Source organism: Drosophila innubila, assembly GCF_004354385.1.
Source record: "Drosophila innubila isolate TH190305 chromosome 3L unlocalized genomic scaffold, UK_Dinn_1.0 0_D_3L, whole genome shotgun sequence".
Classification (NCBI taxonomy): Eukaryota; Metazoa; Arthropoda; class Insecta; order Diptera; family Drosophilidae; genus Drosophila; species Drosophila innubila.
Window position 1 is genome coordinate 21,371,606 of NW_022995376.1, and position 23,079 is coordinate 21,394,684.

The 23,079-nt window shown below is 41.1% G+C and overlaps 8 protein-coding genes across 14 annotated transcripts in view; 3 read left to right on the forward strand and 5 right to left on the reverse strand.

Moving 5' to 3' along the window:
• LOC117787579 (receptor-type guanylate cyclase Gyc76C-like) overlaps positions 1 to 4,452 on the reverse strand; it is a 45,585-nt gene extending 41,133 nt beyond the window's left edge. The window contains exons 1-2 of one of the 2 annotated variants that reach the window (XM_034626132.1): positions 4,375 to 4,452; positions 683 to 1,050 (exon numbers count right to left, since the gene is read on the reverse strand). The gene's annotated coding sequence lies outside the window, so the exon portion shown is untranslated. Of the gene's footprint in view, positions 1 to 682; positions 1,051 to 2,223; positions 2,339 to 4,374 lie in introns of those variants that run through there. The other variant, XM_034626131.1, reaches the window with a different exon arrangement.
• A 685-nt stretch (positions 4,453 to 5,137) lies between these two features.
• Positions 5,138 to 6,198, reverse strand: LOC117787594. The gene is made up of 2 exons (XM_034626160.1): positions 6,025 to 6,198; positions 5,138 to 5,972 (listed from the first exon to the last, which is right to left on the reverse strand). Exons 1-2 carry the CDS (start codon positions 6,149 to 6,151, stop codon positions 5,185 to 5,187), a joined length of 915 nt encoding a protein of 304 aa, XP_034482051.1. The 5' UTR covers positions 6,152 to 6,198; the 3' UTR covers positions 5,138 to 5,184.
• Positions 6,199 to 6,373: 175 nt separating this feature from the next.
• LOC117787600 (protein PBDC1) lies at positions 6,374 to 7,135 on the forward strand. The gene is made up of 3 exons (XM_034626167.1): positions 6,374 to 6,443; positions 6,503 to 6,610; positions 6,674 to 7,135. The coding sequence occupies exons 1-3, from the start codon at positions 6,432 to 6,434 to the stop codon at positions 7,043 to 7,045; spliced, it is 492 nt and encodes a 163-aa protein (XP_034482058.1). The 5' UTR covers positions 6,374 to 6,431; the 3' UTR covers positions 7,046 to 7,135.
• Positions 7,136 to 7,667: 532 nt separating this feature from the next.
• LOC117787582 (nuclear hormone receptor HR78) lies at positions 7,668 to 10,664 on the reverse strand. Of its 3 annotated transcripts, none has more exons than XM_034626140.1 (4): positions 10,317 to 10,664; positions 9,907 to 10,245; positions 9,167 to 9,490; positions 7,668 to 9,107 (listed from the first exon to the last, which is right to left on the reverse strand). In XM_034626140.1, exons 1-4 carry the CDS (start codon positions 10,348 to 10,350, stop codon positions 7,885 to 7,887), a joined length of 1,920 nt encoding a protein of 639 aa, XP_034482031.1. In that variant the 5' UTR covers positions 10,351 to 10,664; the 3' UTR covers positions 7,668 to 7,884. The 3 variants fall into 3 exon arrangements, with proteins under 3 accessions (XP_034482031.1, XP_034482032.1, XP_034482030.1); XM_034626141.1 differs by having other exon boundaries at positions 9,913 to 10,251; XM_034626139.1 differs by having other exon boundaries at positions 9,907 to 10,251.
• Positions 10,665 to 10,779: 115 nt separating this feature from the next.
• LOC117787580 (Golgi apparatus protein 1) lies at positions 10,780 to 18,533 on the reverse strand. Of its 2 annotated transcripts, none has more exons than XM_034626136.1 (6): positions 17,431 to 18,533; positions 16,162 to 17,371; positions 15,717 to 16,102; positions 15,227 to 15,595; positions 11,441 to 11,810; positions 10,780 to 11,383 (listed from the first exon to the last, which is right to left on the reverse strand). In XM_034626136.1, exons 1-6 carry the CDS (start codon positions 18,184 to 18,186, stop codon positions 11,106 to 11,108), a joined length of 3,369 nt encoding a protein of 1,122 aa, XP_034482027.1. In that variant the 5' UTR covers positions 18,187 to 18,533; the 3' UTR covers positions 10,780 to 11,105. The 2 variants fall into 2 exon arrangements, with proteins under 2 accessions (XP_034482027.1, XP_034482025.1); XM_034626134.1 differs by having other exon boundaries at positions 15,705 to 16,102.
• Positions 12,222 to 14,982, forward strand: LOC117787585 (glutactin). The gene is made up of 5 exons (XM_034626147.1): positions 12,222 to 12,483; positions 12,589 to 12,732; positions 13,455 to 14,106; positions 14,179 to 14,369; positions 14,430 to 14,982. The coding sequence occupies exons 1-5, from the start codon at positions 12,229 to 12,231 to the stop codon at positions 14,862 to 14,864; spliced, it is 1,677 nt and encodes a 558-aa protein (XP_034482038.1). The 5' UTR covers positions 12,222 to 12,228; the 3' UTR covers positions 14,865 to 14,982.
• A 721-nt stretch (positions 18,534 to 19,254) lies between the features above and the next one.
• Positions 19,255 to 21,827, forward strand: LOC117787584 (presenilin homolog). 3 transcript variants are annotated; one of them, XM_034626145.1, is made up of 8 exons: positions 19,255 to 19,363; positions 19,462 to 19,729; positions 19,787 to 20,034; positions 20,099 to 20,529; positions 20,586 to 20,684; positions 20,747 to 21,028; positions 21,224 to 21,388; positions 21,444 to 21,827. In XM_034626145.1, the coding sequence occupies exons 2-8, from the start codon at positions 19,541 to 19,543 to the stop codon at positions 21,710 to 21,712; spliced, it is 1,683 nt and encodes a 560-aa protein (XP_034482036.1). In that variant the 5' UTR covers positions 19,255 to 19,363; positions 19,462 to 19,540; the 3' UTR covers positions 21,713 to 21,827. The 3 variants fall into 3 exon arrangements, with proteins under 3 accessions (XP_034482036.1, XP_034482034.1, XP_034482037.1); XM_034626143.1 differs by having other exon boundaries at positions 19,292 to 19,729; XM_034626146.1 differs by having other exon boundaries at positions 19,292 to 19,729; positions 20,747 to 20,986.
• On the reverse strand, positions 21,760 to 22,879 carry LOC117787595 (39S ribosomal protein L15, mitochondrial). The gene is made up of 2 exons (XM_034626161.1): positions 22,684 to 22,879; positions 21,760 to 22,602 (listed from the first exon to the last, which is right to left on the reverse strand). Exons 1-2 carry the CDS (start codon positions 22,786 to 22,788, stop codon positions 21,844 to 21,846), a joined length of 864 nt encoding a protein of 287 aa, XP_034482052.1. The 5' UTR covers positions 22,789 to 22,879; the 3' UTR covers positions 21,760 to 21,843.
• Between the last annotated feature and the right edge of the window lie 200 nt (positions 22,880 to 23,079).

Here is a 23,079-nt window from a genome sequence, read left to right on the forward strand (position 1 = left end):
TGGCAGCTCAGAGGTTTGACTTTTTTGGGATTCCCAACTGGTTGTGCCAAACTTTTAATGCATTTTAAACTTTAAATATTTTTTGGTCTATTTAAAGTCAAGTAATTGTTTTAGCAAAATTATTGCCTTATTTTTCAAACAAATTTTATCCAGTTTCTTTTCATTTTCATTTGCTTATGAACAAATTAAAAAAATTATTTAACGAGTGGATAAAATTAAAAAAAAAAAAAGCAAATATATGCATTTCTTATTTTGTCAAAACAATTACAATTAATTATTAATTAAATAATGAAGTATCAATTTGAAGAGCTCCAATTAAGTTGTAAGTGAATAAGCAAACCAATTTTAATTGCACTCTAACCTCAGATCGCTATGATAAAAGCAAATCGATTTTTTACGATATCCACCAGCGATAACTTCAAGTACATTCCTTTCTTACACATTTGATTTGCCAAGAACATTTACTATTTTGCAAATCTCCACCTGTTAGTCCCCTTATTATCATTCGCGAAAAAATGTGTCCCATAATATCTCATATTTTAACAAGTAAATTAAGAATATAAATTAACTTTCTTGATAAAAACGTTAGTCAAGTTTGTAAATTGTTACAAATTTTAAAATAAAAAAATTAAAGTCTAAAGATTATAGATTATAGAAAAACAAAGGCAGATGGGTTACTCACGTTATTCGATGGCCTTGTGTGTTGCTTGGCACGATCTCGATATACTATTAGTGCTCTCTATTTTTCTCTCGCTCTTTTGCTCGTTTGTTTGCTCGGTTGTTGTCAGCGCACTGAGACGCCTCCCACGTTGCTGTTTTACAGTTAGATAAACTTTTAGTATTTTTTTCTCTTTCTTGATATTCTTTTTATAAACGTGATTTACATTCGTATTTTTCGCACTGTGCATTTGTTGTACAAACTTATAATTTTGTTTGCATTTCGATTGTTTAACACTTGTTCACATTTGTTGTAGTGCTTTTTGTTATTATCACGCCGCAGTTGTTATTGTTATTGCCATACTTTTTTGATTATGTTTTGTTTTATTTTAGCTTTTGAATGAAAATCATTATGGATAATGATACAAATACATATGTATATGTATAAATATTTTAAATACTCTCACACAACGTAACACACACACACAACTAGAGTGGTATAGAGCAGCCAAAGCGAGACAGCGCTAATGATGCATTTAGCGGTAAATTGCAAGAAAGGAGCAAATGTCTTAGAAAGTGAGAACAAAAACCAGAATATAAACAAATAATAATAAAAAACAAAAGTCTATGCGTTTTCCAATCTAAAAATATTTTTAAATATATCACTTGGATCTACGGATATCGCAATGTAAAAAACGTCTATCGAGATACGAGTATACTAAAAAGGCTCAATCAAAGTAAATGATACTGTAATTCCGTATTTGGTTAGGGATGGTAAATTATATCTACACAAATACTTATGTTACTACCCTCGTATTGATCTTCAGTAAATATCTGTCCCTTCGGGGCCTTGACAAGTACGGGATATGCACTACAATCATGCAGACATTTGTAATATACACATACACATACGTATACATATAAAAATATTTTATTTTTGCCTGTCCACTGCAATAACAACATTTTAATAGCCCAGATAAAGATGCGCGTTCGTTCATCGGTTCGGATCGGTTCGGTTCAGCTCAGTTCGGTACGGGACTTGGGCCTGCTTATCACAACGTTCTCTTATCTTTGCATTTTCGTCTTTTCTCTTAACGTCTCACATTCACGATGTGCATTTTCATATTTTTCCAAAATGTTTTTCCGCATGCCTTGTGATTACACACACTTTAACACATCCATACAAGCATGCAAAGATCGTAACGAGAGAATGGGAGAGAGTAACAGAAAAAAACTGACTGAATAAAAATAATTAACACAAATTTGTGGATTTGCAAATCTTCTTGTTAACACATTTTGCTGTTGCTTTTGTTGTTGTTTTAATTTTTTTAACCACAATTATTTAGAATTAGTATTTCACACACCAATACACATAAGCATGCACACACGAGTCGCGAGCATTTGAAAATTGTTGCAGAAATACTTTAAAAAGTGATTTTTATATTGCTTTTATCGTTGTTGTGGCTGTTGTTGTTGTTTTTCTTCCAGAAACAAGAAACACACCGAACGATGGCGCACTCTTTTGCCCCAATCCAATCAAAAAACACATATAATAAACATACATACATGAGCACATTTGTATATGTATATATCTCGTATGTATGTATGTATGCGTGCACGTAGGCTGCAGTCCGTGAAAACCAACTTGAAACGCAGGCGAATAGAATAATACTGAAAAGCGTGGAGCAAAACGAACGCTGAGTTGGCCCCAACATCTCTCTTGCGCTCAATCCCTCTCGCAGTCTACTCTCTCTCTCTCTCTATCCCTCTCTCAGAGAGCTAGCGCGCAATCACAGACATGCAGGCAGATCAAGCAAAGTTGTTGTTATTGTATGCGTGAGCAAGTTTTTTGCCTGCTCCTCAATGCTCACTGATACACATATATGCACATATGTACATATATATAAATGTAGATACATGTGTATGTATGTATGAACATGCAGACAACAGGCATCTGCAGCAGAATTCTATTTTTAAACTTAAATTAATATTGTTCTTTATTTTATCAGCAGCAGCGCGAAAATAAAGCGCCGACGGCGGCTGCTGCGACAGCCTCTCTATATTCCGCTCTCTCTTTCTCTCCTCTCTCTGTCACAATTTACTAATATGTGCTTATTTGTATGTGTGGGTGTGTAGCAGAGAAAACAGAAAACATACAAATAAATAGTACAACGAAACTAGACGCGGTTGTTGTTGCTGTGGCTTAGTTAATGCTAATCAGCGAAGTCAACGTCAACGCGTGAGATATCAGTGCCTACTAAGTGACTGTATGCATGTGTGTTTGTGTGAGTGTGAGTCTTTGAGCGAAACAAGCAAAAAGCGAAGCTCAAATGCTCGCTCTCTCTCTCGTTCGCTGCGATGTTGCTGTTGGTGTTGGAGTTGGATGTCGTCTGCGCCGCTATCAATGCTTGATAAGAAATGCGTTAATCTTTATTATGCGCGACGCAGGCAGCGCAGTTAAGCTGCACGCACACACACACACATTCGTTAATGAGTGTGCGATTGTGTGTACGCACACAATATAAAGGGTTTTTCATTTGTTGACATTTCCGCTAAGAATTTGCAATAGGTGAGAAAAAAGAAATCAAAAGCAAATGTGATTTATGCGCATAATACAAAACATAAACACCAATAGCAAGAAGCAGCAACTTGTTGATGATTCAACTGTAAACAAAGTGTATTAATGAGACAACACAAAAAGTGTCAGGCTACACATAACAAACAACTATTGAAATGGGAGCTGCAGCGCCAGCAAATTCCTGGGCAGAGAAACAACCCAGCTGATTTTACTGTCTCTCTTCAATGCAAAAAACTAAATGCCGCAAGAATTACTCACACACATGATGATAAAAAGAGGGAGAGAACAAGTGAGAGAGCGTAGCAGCGACACTCTCACCGATAGTGAGAGTGATCTGTTGCTTTATCAGCAGTCAGTGGTCGGCTATTTTTAGACAAGCGCAATCCCAAATGGCAGTAAAAAAACCAAAAATATACAGTACAATTTTAAATGTGCCAAAATATATCGTAAACTTTGACCTCTGCCTTTGCCAAACACTTAAGAAATTAACTAATTAATGCATTCGAATGCAACAGTTGGCAGTATGGCAACGCTGTCACTGAGAAAGGAAGAGAGAAATAAACACAACTGTTATTGTTGGTTGTTCTGAATGGTTTATGCCGCAGGTTTCTTCCATGAAAGTATGTGTGGGCGGGTGAGTGGAAGTGATAATGCACAAACACAAAGCTAACAATGCAACTGGCTGCAGTCAGCGAGATAAAACTCAGCTTAGCTACGAAGACTACACACACACACACTCACACACACACATCTAAAGGTATAAAAATAACAATAAGAAGATGCACAAATCATTGAGTTATCAAACACGATGGCAATGACGGAATGCAAATGCAAATCGCAAAAGGCACAATGGGATAGAACAACAGAAGAAACAAAAACTGCAAATCCATATTACATACATATTATGTACATGCGTATATCACATGAACATATTTTCTAAATATTTATTAATATTGGAGAAATCGCGATCGCACACTTATTGTATATACACACTCTACTAAGATTTGTTCAATGTCACTTTATGTTTGATTAGCATTAGTTTAATTTGAAATTAGCTAAAAGAATAGCATTGGCGGGAATTTTACATTAGATTTTGTAGTAAATAATTTTTCAAAATTTCCTGTAACTGCAAATATTACATTTTTTGAACAAACTAAAACGATAAATTATCCCGGCGCAAGAACGCATCCACGCGACGGCGACAGAAAGAAGAAGTAAACTGAACTGGCAGTTGACGGCACTGTTGCCAACTTAGCTATTTTAAAGCTAGATTTGGCTATTTTCAAAGTTAGTTTGCTAAAAATATGTCAAAAATTGCTATTAGCGGAAATCAGGCTATTTTAAATAAAAATTCAGCTAAGTTTTGCTATTAATAGTATTACTGTTCCCCTAAAAGCTTGACAGCACTGGTGAGGAAGGCTGCCACCCTGCAAAATTTCCTGATCTGGCAGCTTGTACCAGTTTAATCAAATTTCAAATTTTGTTGCACCCAAGAAAATTCACCAATCTTTTAATTTTTCTAAATATTGTAATACATTTAACGATGTTAGCAATTGCTCATTCACTTAACGCGCGCAGTTTGAATTTTTATTTTTTCACCAATAATTGCCGAGAGGCCGGTGCTAAAATAGCTGACTAGTTATTTATTCTGTTTTTCTTCTCAATTTCAGCTAATTTTCAGATGCTTTCCAGCCAGAAACAGCTATTTATTTGTATAAAATGTTGGCAACTTAATACAAATTCACTGCTCGTGCAAAATTAAAAATTTTTTTATAAATTTAATTTTTTATTTAAAAATTTAAATTGTCCGCTCGCTGACCATTTCTAGTTCCGAACGGTCGACAGATTGTGGCGGTCAGGTGATAACTACAGTGTGACTGAAAAATTTCCTTTTCCAACCGATTTTTTTTTTAATTTGTGCGCTTTAATATAGTTCATATGTTGTGTTTTTACATTAAGATGTTATTGATTCCAGTTAGCATGGGTATCTCATTGGGACCTTTTAAATATTTACCCCAAACCTGTCGAAATTCGCTGTTTTTGGGCATATCTTTCAGGCGTAAGGTTCCAACATTTATATTCTGTTGCGATAGTCGCACCGGTCCATTGAAGTTAATGTGGATGTGACTGTGAGTAACATATACATTCTGTGCCGTTACAGATGAAGTTACTTCGTCATAGGAATGCATTACAGAAAGTCCACTAGATGATATCTGAGTAGGTCGCTTCCACATTATTACACTGGAGTTTTCATCATCATAGTGAAGGTTATCGGTGGATGTTGACATGTCAGAGCTGCTTAAACTGCTCTTGGATGGATTGCAGTCTAGATCATTGTCATTGCTAGTGGTGCTGCTGTTGACAGCGCGAAGTTCTTGAAGAAGTTCACGGCAGCGTGCCTGCAAGTCATCCAATTGCTCTCTCAGCTCTAAATTGTCCTGCAAATATGGAGGCGGCATCTCAACATGATTGTCTAATCCTGTTGTCTTTAGATCGTTCTCGGCCTCGGGCCGTTCTCCAATCATGGGAAACGATTCTTGAACCGCAAGATTTGCAGCCTCCCTTTGCAGATAAGATATTGCCTCTAGCTCTAACAACTGCAATATCTTGGACAGCACCACAGTTGTGGCAAGGATTAATCCATAGCTTAATAGCAATTCATATGCACGACTTATAAAGTTTGCCTCGGTTGACTTAATTGGACAATACTGGGGTAAATCAGCAAAATGGGAACGTTCTAAAATGAAATTACCCTCATTAAGTTGACCAGATTTTAAACATTTAATTACCTGTATAAATTTCTACTTTATAGTCATCCGATTTCTTCTGTTCTTCAACGACATGCAAATAACATAAAACCGTCCACGAAATAAATGCTAAGGCGCACAAAAACGTGAAACTTATGTTTTGAAACATATTTCTCGCTTAGAATTTTATTTGGGTGTAATTAACATGTGTGTGTCAACATTTAAGAACAGTAAATAAATGATAAAAAGTTTTTTTATGTTTTAACTAAATGGAAAGTCATGAAGTATTGAATTTGAAAAGCTGTAACGATAAGTTTTTCATTATGTCGTTATTTATCGTAAAAGTCTTTCACCCCGCCTGCTTATCGCTAATCGATTACACATGTCGTCGAGTCTTGTGAATGGCAACACAGAAACGTGCTGGATCAATTTAATAAACACACTTTAAAATGGAATTATTGGTACGTCAGCAAAAGTACACTGCAATATGAATTAAATATATGTATAATATAAATTATAGCATGGCGCTTCGATGCTCTCCAGACCGGCCGATGAGTTTGGAAACGATTCGTTGGTGGAGGAAATGTGGGCGGCCAAAGCGCTTGAACATGCGGAGGTGCATTTTAATGTAAGTACGAATTATAGCTGGCAAATAGAATAATTAATACATTTTCAGTATTATTTTACTCAGTTGCTGACCAACGTACATCCCTCTCAGCTGCGTTTAACGCCCTACGATGATCAAATCTATGCCACCTTTCGTCAAGACTTTCCCGATTTGCAGGTGTCCCGGCTAAGCGATGAAATACTCAAATCGGCCACTGAAAAGCTTAAGTGGCGTCAATTTGCCGAAAAGTTTAATAAAATGGATGACTATTCATACGGCACTTTGATGCGCGCGGATGCCAGCAAGGAATTCTCACCGGACAACTCAATATTTGTGTTTCGTGTGCAGTTTTTGGCCATTGAAATAGCGCGCAATCGCGAAGGTTGCAACGACGAAGTTCACAACAGACACAAGCCAGCTAAAAAGCCACAGAGCCAGCCCGAGACAGCACAATAATATCATTTCATTAAGTTATAGTGTTTAGTTAATAAAGCGCAGCAATTGCGGCTGTAAAACATGCCTACATTTGCACTTTATAAGTAAAAATATTTGTTTGGTTTATTGGCACTGTTGCCAAGTAAGCTATTTTATAGCTAGATCTGGCTATTTTCAGAGTTCGTTTGCTAGAACCATTTCAAAACTGCTTTTAGCTGGAAATCTGGCTATTAAAAATATATATACAGAATTTTCTCTATTTTTTATTATTTTTTTCATTTTTTTTGAAATTAAATTTTGTAATTACTTTTCCCGAGGGCTGACGAACTTCAAACCTTTACTAAAACTTATTTCTTAACTTTATCTAATTTCGGATTTTTAATTTTCATCAAATTATTGATTTATTTCGAAGTAATTGCATTTTGAAATTTGCATTCACCTAACTTTAAATTTCCAGTGTGGCCACACGCGATTAATAACGCGTTCTAATTAATACTGATTCAGTATTTTTTAATTACCATCTGATATAACAACAAATGAAGAATGAATGAAGGTATTCCTGAAGCAGATTTAGATTTGCTTTAAGTGAATAAAATAGTTTACACGACAACTAAAATCGTAAAATGTCAAGTCGGTATACGCCTTTTGTTTTAAAATTTATTATAAAATCAGCTGATTTGCATATGCTATTTTACTGCGATGTATAAAATTTCATAGACGCATTAAATGTATAATAAAGGGTTTTTTCCACTATAACTAAGTATTGTCTGCACTATGCGCATCTTGGCCCCCTCCCCACCCCCGTTCACAATCCTTCATTTGATGCCAATCAGTCTTTGCTTTGTGTTCATCTCCATTGTTTACAATCCGTTGCTGTTGCACATCATCAGAATGAAGGGTATCATGGAATCGATCTGCATTTGCCCCACCAGATTGGCAAAGAACAGCTCCTCGGTTAGCTCCGACTCCAGACCGCTCAGCGGCATTAGACTAGCAAATAATCCATTAGCCCGCTCCTCCCCCGCCGCTCCTCCTTGACCTTGACGCCGCAGAGTGGCAAGTGCATAAAGCTGAACACGCTTCACATAGGCGCGCAGTGAACGCTCTCGACGATTCTGTTGCAGCAATAATGGATTGAAGAGCAACACGAGACGCAGCAGACCAAATTCCAGATCCGTCACATCCAGCAACTGCAGTTCCTGGACAAAATCGTGAATGGTGCGTGTAATTTGCGCCAATTTGGCAATCTTTTGTGGCTCAATCTTATCTATGTCCGCCAATTGGCGTACACTCTGCACCAGCTGACCGATGATCGTGGGAACGGCCAATTGACGCTGACACTGGGCCAAGGCGACGGCCAATAGAGATGGCCATGCACCCCGCAGGAGTTTCATCTGGGAGTGAGAATCGAGCAGCTCGAAAGCGGGCACCTTGCGTAACGTGTGCACCGTGAGGAAGATGATCCTGGCTCCCGTCTCGCAGACGTAGTGCATGTTGAGATAGGAGTGCACCAGTGTCGGTGGCTGCACATGGAATGCACACTGTGCCTCGGATGCAAACAGATCCTGGGCAAAGATGGCTTCGTTGGCCACAAAATCACCACGATTGCAATAGTCAAAGTCCAAATCCATGTGCTCCACCAGATCTGCATCCGCATCCACGTCCTCAGTGCCGCTGTCCTCCGCATCCGAATCGCATTCCGGTTTAATGCTCAATCCTCCAGCTGCTGTGTTTTGATTGCTCTGATTTCTGTCCAGCTGCTGTTGGATGGGCTGCAACAGTTGCAGCGCCTTATCAATGGCCCGCTTGTCCAGCGAACTCTGGATTAGACCCACTGTGGCGGGTGTGGGCAGCGTTGTGGCATCTGTGGCAGCTGCATTGAAATTCAAATGCTGTGTGGAGTTGTTGTTGTTGTTGTTGGCACTGTTGGCCAACAGTTGCAGGCACAAGGTGCTGCTGTTGTCCATGGAATCATCGTCATCCTCCTCCACCTCCGGCTTGGCCAGATCCGGCGAATAACAAATTGGAGGCGCATTGCTGCTAACCGCCTGTTGTTGTTGTTGCTGCTGCTGCGATGCGAGCACTATAAATGTAAACATTGCTTAGTTCCAATTAGATGCCAATTAGTTTCCAATTACTCACTCAGCGTTTGTGTGAGCTCGGCAAAGTTAAGGCCCATGGGAAACAGATTCTCGTTGATGACAAAGGGCGCTGTTGTCGCACTGGACACGGGAGGCGTGGCAGCATGTTGAAAAAGGGCGGCACTCGCTGCCGACGCTGCAGCTGCCACAGAGGCATGCTGTTGTTGTTGCTGCTGCTGCTTGACACGCACCTGTTGATAACTGGACTTTGTGGTGGATGAACTGCTGGAGTTGCCACCTGAATTGGAGCCGGCAACGCCGCCAGCTGAGTTAGAAACAATGCCATCTTTTCTATCCACAATTGGTTTGCGTTCGTGTTGCACAGCTGCAGAGTGAGAGAAAAAGAAATTAGCGCGTGTTGCAAGCAATAACGGCACTTGATGTGGTAGTACGTGTGTGTGTGTGTAAGCAGGTGTTTAATTAGGCGTGCGAGAGAATGTGTTTGTATGTTTAATAAGTGTGTGCATGCATGAATTAGTAATTAGGTAATGACACTTGTTAGTTTCTTCCAGGTGGCAACGTTGGCACAACGTTTTAATCTAATCATCATGTGCAACAGCTTCCAATTGGAACGGCGCTTCTCTCACTCCAACTAACAAGTGCATTTTTCCATTAACCTCTGATGTATGCGTGTATGTGTGTGCGTATGAGCCTTGGATAAATGATAAATGTATGTGTGTGCGTGCAATTTGAATTTGTTGTTGGGTTTTGTTTTGAGACGACGACTTAAACGAAAATTACAATCACTTCGCATGCCGCTGGCCAAACACTTTTGCAGCCGACAGAATTGACACCTGTTGCGATGGTGTTTGGTCACCTCACAGTTCATCGCCCCTCGACACTGATAACCCAATTGTTTGCGTATCGAACGCTTAAAGAAGCCTTTGCAGCCCTCGCAGCTGATGGCGCCGTAATGTCGACCGGATGCTCGATCGCCGCACACCAGGCACAATTCCACCGACGAGAGGGAAGCGGCGGCAGCAGCGGAACTTGCTGCGTTTCCTGCTGCCACAGCAGCTGCCACGGCTGCTGCATTGCTTTGGCTGCCACTGGAGTGATTCAAGCCCAGCGCTCTGGGTTCTGCAACAACAACAACAACAATGTATAACAACAACATTGGCAGCAGCTACAAGTTTTCAAATGTGCCTCACCTTCAGTTTTAATGCCGCTGCTTGTACCCATCATGAAGTCCAAGTGGAAACTGCAAGCTGTTGCTTCTTTGTCTTTCTTATTAGAACTTGTTTTTTTCTTATGTACGCGTGTGTGTGGGTTTTTGTGTGCGTACGTCCGCTGCGTACTTGAGTTAAGCAAATAATCCTTAAGAATGTTTTACAAACATTGTATTTTAACTCACAACAACACTATATAAACTTAATTTACACTTTGACCTTTAATGTGTATATTTTAAACTATGTAAAAGCCATTTAAAATGAACTTTGCGTGCAGCAGTAAAAATTTTCTGCCTTTCGTTAAATGTGGTGCAACTAAATGGCAACGCTGTCATAAACTTAGTGACGAGCATATCTTAAGTGGCAATACTTTATTCGCTTATCGATAATTTGATTAAAATGATCGATATAATTGCTACTCACAGAGCGCGGACTTAAACAACGGTTTTTCATTTATAAAAATACGATTTATTCTACAATAGAAAGCATTAGATACACAAATTAATCAAACCATACAAATTACTTATATACTTATGTGTTTTCTGAGACATTAATTACACTTTTGTTTATTTTTTTTTTGGTCTTAGAAACGATTAAGCCACAAATTGCTTTTTTTTAATTAGCTGTTTGCTGGGAAAAACGGGAAAAGGGGCTCCAAATATGGAAAACATTAAACTTGAATAAACGAGGGGAAGCGCATACATGCAACCTACACACTTTTCAACTAGTTCAGATCAACTATTATTACATGAATATCAACTACAGTCTGTCTTATTTATTCTTTAAGCCCATTGCACGTTTGGTGGCGCGTCCAAGGAAGATGCCAGTCAGAAACACCAAGCCCGTGGCGCTCATTAATATCACAAGGAAGAACTTTCGTGCCGGCGATGTAACCACCTGTTGCACTAGCTGTTGCATATCTTCCGGCGGCTGGGCAAGCGTATCATCCGCATTGCGGAACATTTCAATGCGTCGCTCCAGCTTCTCGCGGCAATCCAACTCCAAGGAGTTGGGTGTCTCTTTCAATAGCGTACGCAGACAGCTCAGTTCTAAAAAATATTTTTATAATGAATTGTAATTCTGTCAAGGCAATTTACTCGACCTACTTCGTCCATCGCCGCTGGTGACCTTGGCACAGTAACGCAATAAATCAACAGTGCATGCCGTTTCCAATATGGGATCAACATGTATATCCGCTTTGGACTCGGCTATCAGAGTGGCCACCTCTAGTTGGCACTCGCGATTGATCAGTTGCTTTTTGAGAAATGCCGCCTTAAGACATTCCTCCACCTGGCCATGCTCATCGCCATCCATGTGCTTCTTGCACAACTCCTGTATCTCAGATTTGCAAAAATGCTGCAGAACGGGATTCAGTTTGTAATTCAAGGCCTGCTCTTGCAGTATTTTGATCATTTCCTTAGCACATTTCTCATCCAGCTTCGATTGCCGGAATTTGTCCTTTAAGCATTTGACAACCTAAAATGAATAGAGATACAAATATTTTAATAAAAAAAAAGGTTTAGGAAAAAGATCATAGAAAAATTTCGTACTTTTTTTAAATTTTACTGAACAAAAAACTATTATTTCATGTTGATACCAATAATTAAAAAAAAATTTATATTGTAAATTTTGTAATTTTTCTATACTACACAATCTACTTAAAATATTATTTCAACTCGATTTAAAACAAAATAGCATCAAAGAATATATAATAGTTAGATCATAACTAATACTTTAATTGATTAGCGGTTTTCTAATTTTCATCATTCTCCCATAGTGTATATGAATATTTTCGTCATCAGCTTTGGTAGACATGTTCGGCGCGATAACGAACTATGGTTTGTTGGCTCGTCTCGAGTGCCTACTATTAGTCAGTCCATTCCAGTCCCGTCCGATGGGTCGACGAGTCGTATACGTGATGTTAACATTTTGTGGATTATTGGCCGCTGGCCTGGCCGGCTGGTTGATCATCTCCATGAATGCTACAGTCGAGGCAGCGACTCCAATGTCAACGGTGACTGTCCAGCTGTCCGGCGATCAGGGCACTGTCCGTGGCAATTATGGACAAACTGCGTGGTCAGGTCAAAGTTTTATGCAATTCCGAGGTATTCCTTACGCTGAGGCACCCGTTAAATCGCTGCGGTTTCAAGTGAGTTGAATCTCATCATGCTGAGTCCAAATTGCCAGCTGATAACCCACTTAAGTGACGTGGTAATTAAACGAATTTCGTATCACAACAATAAAATATAAACAGGCACCTGTTGATCGTTTGCCCTGGAATGGAATACACGATGCTTTGGACTTTGGACAACGTTGCCCGGTGATAACCAATTTGAATGCGCAAATGTCTGATGATCAGCTCGAGGATTGCCTTAACTTATGTGTATACACCAAAAATGTGAGTTCGAATACATTAAATATAGCAAACGATTTATCTAATTATAGTACAATTATGGCATTATCAATTAATCTAATCACAATATCTTTATCTCTGAAGATGTGTTTCTATGGGTAACTCTTTTGACTGTCGTTTATGCCATGAAATTTATGAAATCAGAATACACTTCAGAGAGTTGTCATACTTTTTAATGAAGCACTAAAAGAAGACGATTAGTTTTTACGATACAATTACTTAGAATATATAATATTAAAATAATCTCACTAATCACTGATTTACGCATAAATTCTCAATTTGTGCGGAAGGTTTTGATATTCTTAGTTTAAAAAATAAACAAGACTATAATAAATAGATTCTCAAGCTTTTGATGGCACTATCAAATGTTTTTATAGCATGAAGTACATATGTAATGAATTATGTTAACCTTCATTTCAAATCAATGAATGTGTTTTTTCTGTTGCTAAATTCCATAGCTTTTAAATGTGTTGTTAAGTCCGGTATTCATTCAGGTTATCAGTTTATACAGCTGTTTCAGCAGCAGGCCTCTTAAAATGGGTTATTGACATTGTAAAAGGTAGAAGCTGCCTTTATTAATTTAATTAAATTGGATTCATTTATAATAACTCAGTAAATTTAAGTACTATCACATTATATAGTCTACTTTTGGATAGCATCTACCTTTTAAATGAATTAATAACTTTTCCCTTTATTCTCATGTTCAGTTAACGGCACGTCAGCCTGTGATGTTTTATGTCTATGGAGGCGGTTATTACAATGGATCCTCCGAAGATCATCCGCCCAATTATCTGCTGGAACGTAATGTCGTCCTGGTAGTGCCACATTATCGCGTCGGAGCTTTGGGTTGGCTGACGACATTAAGTAAGGATTTACCAGGGAATGCGCCAATTGCAGATATACTTTTGGCTTTGAACTGGGTGCAACGCCACATCCAACAATTTGGCGGTGATCCTACTCAGGTAACCATCTTTGGTCAAAGTGCAGGAGCAGGTGTTACAAGCGCTTTGCTGTTGAGTCCACGCACCAGTGAGAATCACTTTCAACGTGCTATTGTGCAGTCGGGATCGATATTTGCTCCCTGGGCTATTACAAAGGATCCAGCTGAGCAGGCTCGCAGGATTTGCAGTCAATTGGGTTGCCAGCAGTGTGAGCAGGAGACTGAACTGCTGAGCTGTGTCCAAGGAGCAACGGTGTTGCAACTGTTGCGAGCGACACAAGAAGAAAGCTTCTCGCCGGTTGTGGGAGATGTGCTGGGAATCTTACCAGAACATCCTCAGGAGTTGCTCAATAATTATCAGCGTGGTGTACCGATCATGACGGGATTCACACAGCACGACGGATCTTTTGTGTTGGCCAGTGAGTAATTCACTTGTATTTAATCTTTAATTTTTTTTTTTTTCTAATAAATTATGCTCTATCGATCTTCAGCTTATTATGACATCCTGTTGAGTAAAGTGTCCAATGTTAGCGCTTTGAGTGTCCGTCAGTTTACCCAGGGATTAATGGACATGGCTAAGGATACGACGGGTTTGTCGGATCATTTGCTCTACCGTCTGCTCTACACTCCACAGTTATTGAATAGCCACGCCCACAGTGACGCACTGCCCGCCTACTTTGATGTGAGTTAACAGGAGCTGGGACTCGATTTCGGTTTAAGATAAATGTATCTTTCTTTCCAGCTCACCACGACGATATATATGAAGTCACCCGTCATCAGTTTGGCCACTAAATTGCACACACGTCAACCCACGACTCCCGTCTATGTCTATAGCTTTGAGTACGAGGGACAAAATACACGTTTTGGCTATGAATTGGACAATTCACATTATCCCTTCAATGGCGGAGTTCATCATTCCAATGATAATATCTATTTGTTTGCCACACATCCACTGCAGGGCGAGGACACGTTGATGGCTCATCACATGGTCGATTTGTGGACATCCTTTGCCATTACTGGAGTGCCCAGTGGTCTCAGTCCCCTTTCTACTGCCAGCGGTCCCTACAATAGTCTGGGATTGCAAGTAACCAAGTCAGAAAACTTGCTGGAGACTCTCACAGCTACTATCGATGATCCGGATAATGAGCGTTTACAGCGACACAATTTGGACTTTTAAAACAGAAATTATTTCATGGGGAGATACTTCTTATAGCGACTATTTCCGATTCTTTTCCTTGTGTATATATTTATAGATAACAGATTCATTAAATAGATAGATAGATTAAATAGATAAATAGATAGATTGTCATAATTGCTAGACCATAAAAAGCTAATCTTATTTGATGGTTATACTTCATTTCAATTGCAGCATTTCATTTCTTAATTTTCGAGCTATTTTAGCTAATACATGAGATAATTGATCTTATGATTTCTTCTATCAAATTTCTAACTTGCCTAGCTTTCATTTTGTTAACTCTTTACCAATATAAATTTGAAGATTTAACCATATTTTTAACAGAATTTAGAAAGAGTACTCACCTTTCCGTTGAGTTCCTCGTTGGGTTGTGCTGTGGCCACAATATTCGAGCAGTAGCCATCAATGTTCTTGCCACAGGCACTTTGTAGCGAGGGATTGAAACGGAAGTCCGTGTTTTGTTCGATCATGCGATTGACGACAACCAGATGACAGCGTTGATCAAAACTTGAATCATCTTTGTATTTCTTAAGGCAGTCCAGTATCTTCACAGACTCTTCATTGGGACAGAATTTGTAGACCATTTCCTTGCAGGTATTGAGAAGCGTATAATCGGTGCCACTGTCGCCCAGTTCGGATTTTTTGATCAAAAAAATGGCATGATGACATGCCTTACCCAATCGAGGTGTGTTCTGTATGAGACACTCCAATTCCTGTAAAGATTCTACATTAATTATGGACTCAATAGTAAGTTGTTAGGTTTTAGTTTGTGTGTGTTTCGTGTGTTAGTTTTGGGGGATTTAAATGAGCTGGATGACTTGCATTTTTATTCACCTGACCGGGACCCTTTTGATCGGCACAGAATTGCTCCAATTCAGTCTTGCAGGCATTTCCCAACTTTGGATCCAAGGCAATACTCTCACGCTGCTGATACAGCTGCGATTTAACCTGTTGCCGGCAATCCTTGGGTATCTGATGACGCTGTGCCTTAATGGTATCATTGCGCATGACTTCACTGAGGCATGCGACGACCTCATTCTTGGTTGCACTGGCAGCACAATGACGGGATACATACGGACGACATGCCTCCTTGAATTTGGTGGTGAAATGATAATTCTTCAATGAGATTATCTGAAAGTGTTCAATGGCCGCACGACATCTCAAATCCTTGCGTAAATCAGCATCGTTTTTGTGCGATATCAGACAGTCCATCATATTGCCTGCAAGACAAGAGCATTAGCATTAAATGAGGATTCAGATTAAGAATAGCTTGACAAACCATTGTCCGTGCCAGCTTTAAGTATATCCGAGCAATGCTGTTGCATTGCCTCCGAGCAAACGGCCATAATAACAGGATTTAATTCAACGTTAGCTGCCTCCTCCTCCGTGTATTTGGTGACAACGGATTTGCATTCGGGCTGCAACTTTTCCAGCTTGTTCTGCAGACACTCCATTTCCGAACCCTTCTCGGTGTGCTCGCCACAGTACTGTGACAGGTCGGACAGACAATAGTCCTCCACTTCGGGCATTAGATCCACAGATATGGCTCGCTGACGCATCACACGTTTCACCTCGCGGAAACAGTCCTTGTGCAGCGTCTGGCGCTCATCATCGCTGTAGGCCATGCGGTGCAGACAGGGAAGGATTAGAGGACCACGTTCGGGATCCATTTGCACATCCTGTACGTCATCCCATTGCCGCTTGGCGCGACAGTATTTGATGGCATCGTCACGGCAGTGCTTGTACAGCTGTGGATCCAGCTTGAAGTCACGGGCCACAAAGTACTCAATGATGAGCAGTGCCTGCTCGCATTCTGGCTGCATCACGGGCGTGCCAATGCGTTCCATAAGGCAGCTTATGACCCGCGCCTCGCCGCCCTCTACATCCTTACAGGCTACATCGACAACTGGTTTGCAGGCGCGCCGCAGAACCGGATCTACGCGCCAATCCTCACCAGCATCGCTCACCTTGATGAGCCTCTCCAAGCCACGTTGACATTGGGAGGTAACGCGATGCTGGGCACGACGAGCGCGCACATGTTCGAACAGGCAGTGGATAATCTCGCCACCAGACCCGGAAAAGCCATTCACCAGCTGTGCCTTGTGCTGCTCTGGACAGAACTTGGGTATGTCATCGGCACAATCGCTGAGCAGCTCCGGCGACAGCTGATAGTCGGTCATGAGCATGCGACGATGATCGCTCAGCTCCACAAGGCACTCGGGAGCGAGCTTGGTGCCGTTTTTCGACACCGACTCCAGGCACAACAAAATCTGGGCCAATCGCACCTGTTTGTCCTCGGAAACGCCGCGTCGACAGTGATGCAGCTTGATGTCATCCTTGCACGACTTGGCCAGACCATGTGAGACACGATAATCGCGTCCTATTTGCTGATCCCGCAGCGCAATCTGCGTGGCACACTGGCTCCTCAGCGATGGATCATTCTTGTGCCGCACCAGGCACTTGTAGCCGCTAGGTGTGCCAGGTCGCTCCTAAAATATGAGGTGATAAAAGCTGACAAAACTAGGAACATTGATTGATTAATAGCTACCTGCGGACAGAGTGCGGTCAAGTCATCGGCACACACCCGGAACAGCTCTAGCATGCCACGTTGCAGCTCGATGGCATTGACGGCCACCTTGCAGTTCATATCTATGGGTGTTGCGGGATTCGCATGCGCCATCAGGCACTGGGCAGTGCCCAGTTGGGAGAGCAGCGACGGCAAATGCTCCACGTTCATGCGTCCGCATTTCTGTTGCTCTACAAGTGAACCACAAGCCGTGTAGAAGTCAGCGATGTTGGCATAGTCCGGACCAATTGCAGCATAGGCACGGCGCAGCTGCTGCTGGCAGATGTTGCTCTGCGGTAATTGCTGGCGTTGATCCTCCAGGCAAACCCACAGATCCACCGAGTTGAAGCAGCTCTGCAGCTTGCCCTGCTCGGCGGCACAATAGCTGGGCAGGAGTGTGTGCTCCACCCAAGATTTTAGGTGCAATTGGCGCTGCTGCAGCCACAAGGCATGTTGACAGGGCTCGGGCAATGCCTCCAGCTGGCTGGAACTGAAACTCAAGGCGCACTCCAACATGGACAGATTATCGCTCGTCTTCTGATGCGTGCAATATTTGCGTAGATCCTGACAATCCGGCAGATCCCTGATGCTATGCTGGTCAGCGGCACCAATTGCTTTGTCGTCTACGTCAATGGAGGCCCGGCGTATGCGCACGTTGCCAAATCCACCGGAGTCAACGTCGCTGCCGGCTGCCGCCAACAACAGCCACGACAACGACAACAACAACTCGCATTTCATTTTCAAGTTTTGTAACTTTTGCAATGTTCTTTAACTGCACATTTAAACGATAACGTTAACTAAAACACTCAACACAACAGTTATTCTAAATATATATATTTCTTGAAATCAATTCGTTACACGTTGTTAAAAAAGATTTCCTCGAGTGCAACAATAAAATAGACAAAAGGCCGGTAGAAAATGCAGTCAGTACTTTACGTTCTTATCATGTTATTGTGCGACGCAATTGGTGTATCGTTTGGCATATAACCTTAGCACTATTAAGCTTCTATGTATTTCACAGCATTTAATATTGATAATAAAAATCAACACTTGTTTGTGCAATAAGAATTAATAACTTATTTTCCCGTTGTTCTTATACTTTGGGGCTACCACCCGGCCAAAATTTTCTGATCTGGCAAGTCGTACCATTTTAGTTAAATTAACTACTAAAAAAACAAACTTGTTTGGAATTTTTCTTAATTTAAAGCTAGAACTTTGTAAATTTCTGCTGAATTTTTTTTAGAATTTTGTATATTATGTTGAGAGTAATATTTGTAAATTCTCTTCCCTTGTGGTAAAGAGCTTCAAAACTTCATTAAAATGTTTACCTGTATTCTATATACATTCGAAATTGAAATTTTCATCAAAGTATTCATTAATTGCAAAGCTATTGCAAATTGCATTACCTAAATTAAAATTCAGCAACGTTAACTATCACTGAAAAATATTGAAAATTTAAAACGCAAAAACTTATTAAGAAGTTAGATGAAAATTTAAAGTTTGAAATTACATAAATTTGAGCTAAGCATTTTAATTAGGGTTTGAGGCTTTTCATCCGAAGGGGGAGAGAAGTTACAAATATAATTAAAAAAAAAATTTTAAGAATGTAGAAAATTCCAACAAAAATTCTGCAAAAATTTTAAAAATTCTAGCTTCAAAACTAAGAATTTGGCAAAAAAAAAAAGGTGGAAATTTGTAAGTTACCAATTTTGTCATTTGAAATAATGTGATGCATGTTGCCAGATCGGTGAATTTAACATGGTGGCAGCCTTTCGATCGGGTGGCAACATTTGGGCCAGGTGGCGACGTTGTGGGTAGAAAATTGTATGAGTCGTTCGCAAACCACAAACAAAAGAAAGTTATCTTTTTTTTTCGCTGGAAACCGACAATAATTATTTATTTACCTTCAGTAATTGTACGTAGTGCATCATTCGAACTTTTAAATTCATTCAATCACTCCAATCTCAAATCTATCATCAATACTTACGGTCTACACATTGCGAAATCTTTAAGTTACTTACCCACAACTACGGCATCGAAGTGGGCGTCATTAAACGCTGAGGAGGCGGCGGCTAACGAACGCACACCGCTCATGGACGTATGCTTCAATGCCGCGTCGCCGTCCGATGGTGTGATGGCGCCGGCGGCGGGTGAGGATCACAGCCAGAGCGGCACAACAGAGCGTTTGGAACGTCCTCCAAGGCGGCAACAACAACAACAGCGGACTAACTATGGCACCAATGGACAGATGGTAATTAACAATGCAGATCAGGCGGATGGGGTAAGCAAATAAACTGACGAAATGTGTAAATTTAAGTTAACAAATACGGTTTTGCAGGCTGTGCTTACTGTGCCCAGCGTCGTCATACGTGACTCCAGCTCTAGGCCCTCAAGACTGAGAGCAGGAGCTGATGGTGATGGTGACGGTGATCCCGGACCTTCGCAACGTGAAATTGAAGAGGAGCAAGGTCTGAAGTATGGTGCCCAACATGTCATTAAGTTATTTGTGCCCGTTTCGCTTTGCATGCTGGTCGTTGTGGCCACAATCAACTCAATTAGCTTCTACAACAGCACGGATGTCTATCTGTGAGTGATAATAACAGAAATTAATCTTTAAAAATTCTTTAATGATTGTATTCTCTACCCGCAGTCTGTATACGCCTTTTCATGAGCTGTCGCCAGAGCCAAGCGTCAAGTTCTGGAATGCTTTAGCCAACTCATTGATCCTAATGAGTGTGGTTGTTCTAATGACCATTCTACTTATTGTCCTGTATAAGAAACGCTGCTATCGCATCATTCATGGCTGGCTTATACTCTCCTCATTTATGCTGCTCTTCATTTTTACATACTTATACTTGGAGGAGCTACTGCGGGCATATAACATTCCCATGGACTATCCAACGGCTGTGTTTATCATGTGGAACTTTGGCGTGGCCGGCATGATGTCCATACATTGGGTGGGTCCATTGCGTTTGCAGCAGGGATATCTAATATTTGTAGCTGCTCTGATGGCCCTAGTATTCATCAAGTATTTGCCGGAATGGACAGCCTGGGCAGTACTGGCAGCCATCTCTATTTGGGGTATTATATGCCATTAAGCAATTATCCACTTGCTCTACTTTATGTGGTATTTTTAGATCTCATTGCCGTGCTGTCGCCACGGGGACCGCTGCGTATTTTGGTGGAAACTGCACAGGAGCGCAACGAGCAAATCTTTCCCGCTTTGATATACTCCTGTAAGTGAGCTGCTAAAGCTTAAATGAATCTTTGGATATATTTATAAAAATATACTTTGCAGCTACCGTCATTTATACATATATGGGCACACACTATACGCCGCAACAGCCACTGCCAACGGATACATCATCGCCGTCATCAACCAACTCCACAACGACAACGCGAGTCACAACACAAAACTCCTTAGCTTCACCTGATCCGACAACAGGTGCCAGCAGCAGTTCACGTTCAGGTTCAGGTAATACGCGCAACAACGGCCATCAGCAGGAGAATCCGAATCAGAATCAGACGGCTGCTGAAGGTATGCCACTTGTGAGATTTAAAAGCAATTTGCACGGAAACGGTACATATGCATTTAATTTTTTATTTATGTTTTATTTAACTTAATCACCTGTAACGCTTCTCTTGGCTCTCTGTGTTGTACTGTCATTTTAAGTGTTTTTAGCTGTTTCTCTGGTGTAAGATGCTGCTAGTACTTTGTTTCCTGCGTAATATAAAATATATGTTTAAATTTAACACTTTGTCCACTTACTTTCAGCGGAGGCCGCTGGATTCACACAGGAATGGTCCGCGAATCTCAGCGATCGCGTGGCGCGGCGTCAAATTGAGGTGCAGAGCACGCAGAGCGGCAATGGACATCGCTCCAATGAATATCGAACGGTCCCCGCACCTAATCAGCCCCAGATGGAAGCGCAGGAGGAACGTAAGTGGCAGCAGCAAGAATATTTACAAAGTCTTAACGATATTCAAATTTTAAGGTGGCATTAAACTGGGACTTGGCGATTTCATATTCTACTCTGTGCTGGTGGGGAAGGCGTCCAGCTATGGCGACTGGACGACAACAATTGCCTGTTTTGTGGCCATACTTATTGGCCTTTGCCTGACGCTGCTGCTCTTGGCCATTTGGCGCAAGGCTTTGCCAGCTCTGCCAATTTCCATAACATTTGGCCTGATATTTTGCTTTGCCACCAGCGCTGTGGTAAAGCCATTTATGGAGAACCTTTCCGCAAAACAAGTGTTTATATAAAAGACAAGGAATTTAACTGATTAATTGATGGCTTAATATTCTGTGTATCTATGTAATCATAGTCCCATTTACAATACATTTCTTTATTTAACAAAGCGTAGTAACAAAGACAAAATTGAAATTGAATTCGTTTATGTTTTCTTGAGTTTAACTATTGTTTTATCTACCAAGTTGATTAACCAGCCGGGCTCTAGGCCATGGAACAACTGTCGCGCATCCTTGGCAGCTGTCAGCATTTCATAATCAGCATCATCCTCAATGCGCGGCAATTCGTAGCCGTATTTTTGCGCCAGCACCAGGCGTTCCTTGCTTATTTCCTCAGGGTTGGCCAAATAGCCACGGTTCTTGGCATCTGTGTAGTACTCCACAGCATCTTGTGGAGGCAACATGCGCTGGGGAATGGGCACGCCCTTCTCAAACCACTTCTTAGGATTGGCCACAATATGCAGGCTGCGTGGATCGTAGTAGGCAGTGCGTATGACGCCACCATTGCGCTCGACAGCGGCTATGACCGCCTCACTCGCATGCTGCACTTCAATGTTGATCTTAGCTTTGAAATTATCTAAACCATCATCCGTCAGCTGAAAACCGTACTGCATTTCCGCCGGCTTCAGCGATAACAGACCCGAATTGCACAGCGTAGTAATGTCAACCGGTTGACTGATATCAATGCGATTGGTGTCGATCAGCACCTGCAGCTGTAGCAGCGAGATTGGAGGGTATTCACGGCGCATGTGATGCCCCTTGTAGTAGGGCTCATAGGGGAATCTCAGGTAGAAGGGCTGATTTCCAGTTTCATAGCCCAATCGCATGAAATTCTGACGTTGGCCAGAGCCCTTATTTCCGGCACCATGTTTATCGCCACCATGTTGGGCTCTTCCGCGTTTGTCCTAGAATTTTGTTGCAGGTTCATATAAAATTGTTCACAGCATGTTGTTATTCAACCGGCCAATTGATTAAGGGCCACTTACGTTTTGTTTAGAGTTGGGATTTGGCCGCAGGTTACCAATTTGTACTCGTGGCAAGGCTCGCAATAGCTTCAATGCCTTGTCCGAGCTCTCGCGCAGGTGTGCCATTAGCAGTTTTATTAATTAATATGCAATTTTATCAAAATACAAATTAACACGAGAAAAATAATATATTTGCAACAACTGTTTACCAGCACTGGTTCTGGTTCTGGCAGCCCCAAATAGCCAGATCGGGAAATTTTGTATGGCTGCAGCCTTTGCACCTGGTGGCATTTTTCCAAACCAGTGCTGCCAAGTTTTTGAGGGAACAATAGCTGTTTCTGTCTAGAAACCATCTAAATTTGTAATTGTGGGCAGAATAATCGCAAGAATAAGCTTAATATATATTTAAAATAGCCA

Coding starts and splice junctions, on each gene's coding strand:
- LOC117787584 (XM_034626145.1), top strand. CDS start 19,541: ATGGACGTATGCTTCAATGCCGCGTCGCCGTCCGATGGTGTGATGGCG. Junction 20,035..20,098: donor AACAGCACGGATGTCTATCT/GTGAGTGATAAT, acceptor CTCTACCCGCAG/TCTGTATACGCCTTTTCATG. Junction 20,685..20,746: donor TCCCGCTTTGATATACTCCT/GTAAGTGAGCTG, acceptor TATACTTTGCAG/CTACCGTCATTTATACATAT.
- LOC117787585 (XM_034626147.1), top strand. CDS start 12,229: ATGGGTCGACGAGTCGTATACGTGATGTTAACATTTTGTGGATTATTG. Junction 12,484..12,588: donor TTAAATCGCTGCGGTTTCAA/GTGAGTTGAATC, acceptor AAATATAAACAG/GCACCTGTTGATCGTTTGCC. Junction 14,370..14,429: donor CACTGCCCGCCTACTTTGAT/GTGAGTTAACAG, acceptor CTTTCTTTCCAG/CTCACCACGACGATATATAT.
- LOC117787594 (XM_034626160.1), bottom strand. CDS start 6,151: ATGTTTCAAAACATAAGTTTCACGTTTTTGTGCGCCTTAGCATTTATT. Junction 5,973..6,024: donor TAAAGTAGAAATTTATACAG/GTAATTAAATGT, acceptor ATTTCATTTTAG/AACGTTCCCATTTTGCTGAT.
- LOC117787595 (XM_034626161.1), bottom strand. CDS start 22,788: ATGGCACACCTGCGCGAGAGCTCGGACAAGGCATTGAAGCTATTGCGA. Junction 22,603..22,683: donor ATCCCAACTCTAAACAAAAC/GTAAGTGGCCCT, acceptor ACAAAATTCTAG/GACAAACGCGGAAGAGCCCA.
- LOC117787582 (XM_034626139.1), bottom strand. CDS start 10,350: ATGATGGGTACAAGCAGCGGCATTAAAACTGAAG. Junction 10,252..10,316: donor CAGCGGCATTAAAACTGAAG/GTGAGGCACATT, acceptor TTGTTGTTGTTG/TTGCAGAACCCAGAGCGCTG. Junction 9,108..9,166: donor CGAGCTCACACAAACGCTGA/GTGAGTAATTGG, acceptor TTACATTTATAG/TGCTCGCATCGCAGCAGCAG.
- LOC117787600 (XM_034626167.1), top strand. Junction 6,611..6,673: donor ATGCGGAGGTGCATTTTAAT/GTAAGTACGAAT, acceptor TATTTTACTCAG/TTGCTGACCAACGTACATCC.
- LOC117787580 (XM_034626134.1), bottom strand. CDS start 18,186: ATGAAATGCGAGTTGTTGTTGTCGTTGTCGTGGCTGTTGTTGGCGGCA. Junction 17,372..17,430: donor TGACCGCACTCTGTCCGCAG/GTAGCTATTAAT, acceptor CTCATATTTTAG/GAGCGACCTGGCACACCTAG. Junction 15,596..15,704: donor CCGGTCAGGTGAATAAAAAT/GCAAGTCATCCA, acceptor GAATCTTTACAG/GAATTGGAGTGTCTCATACA.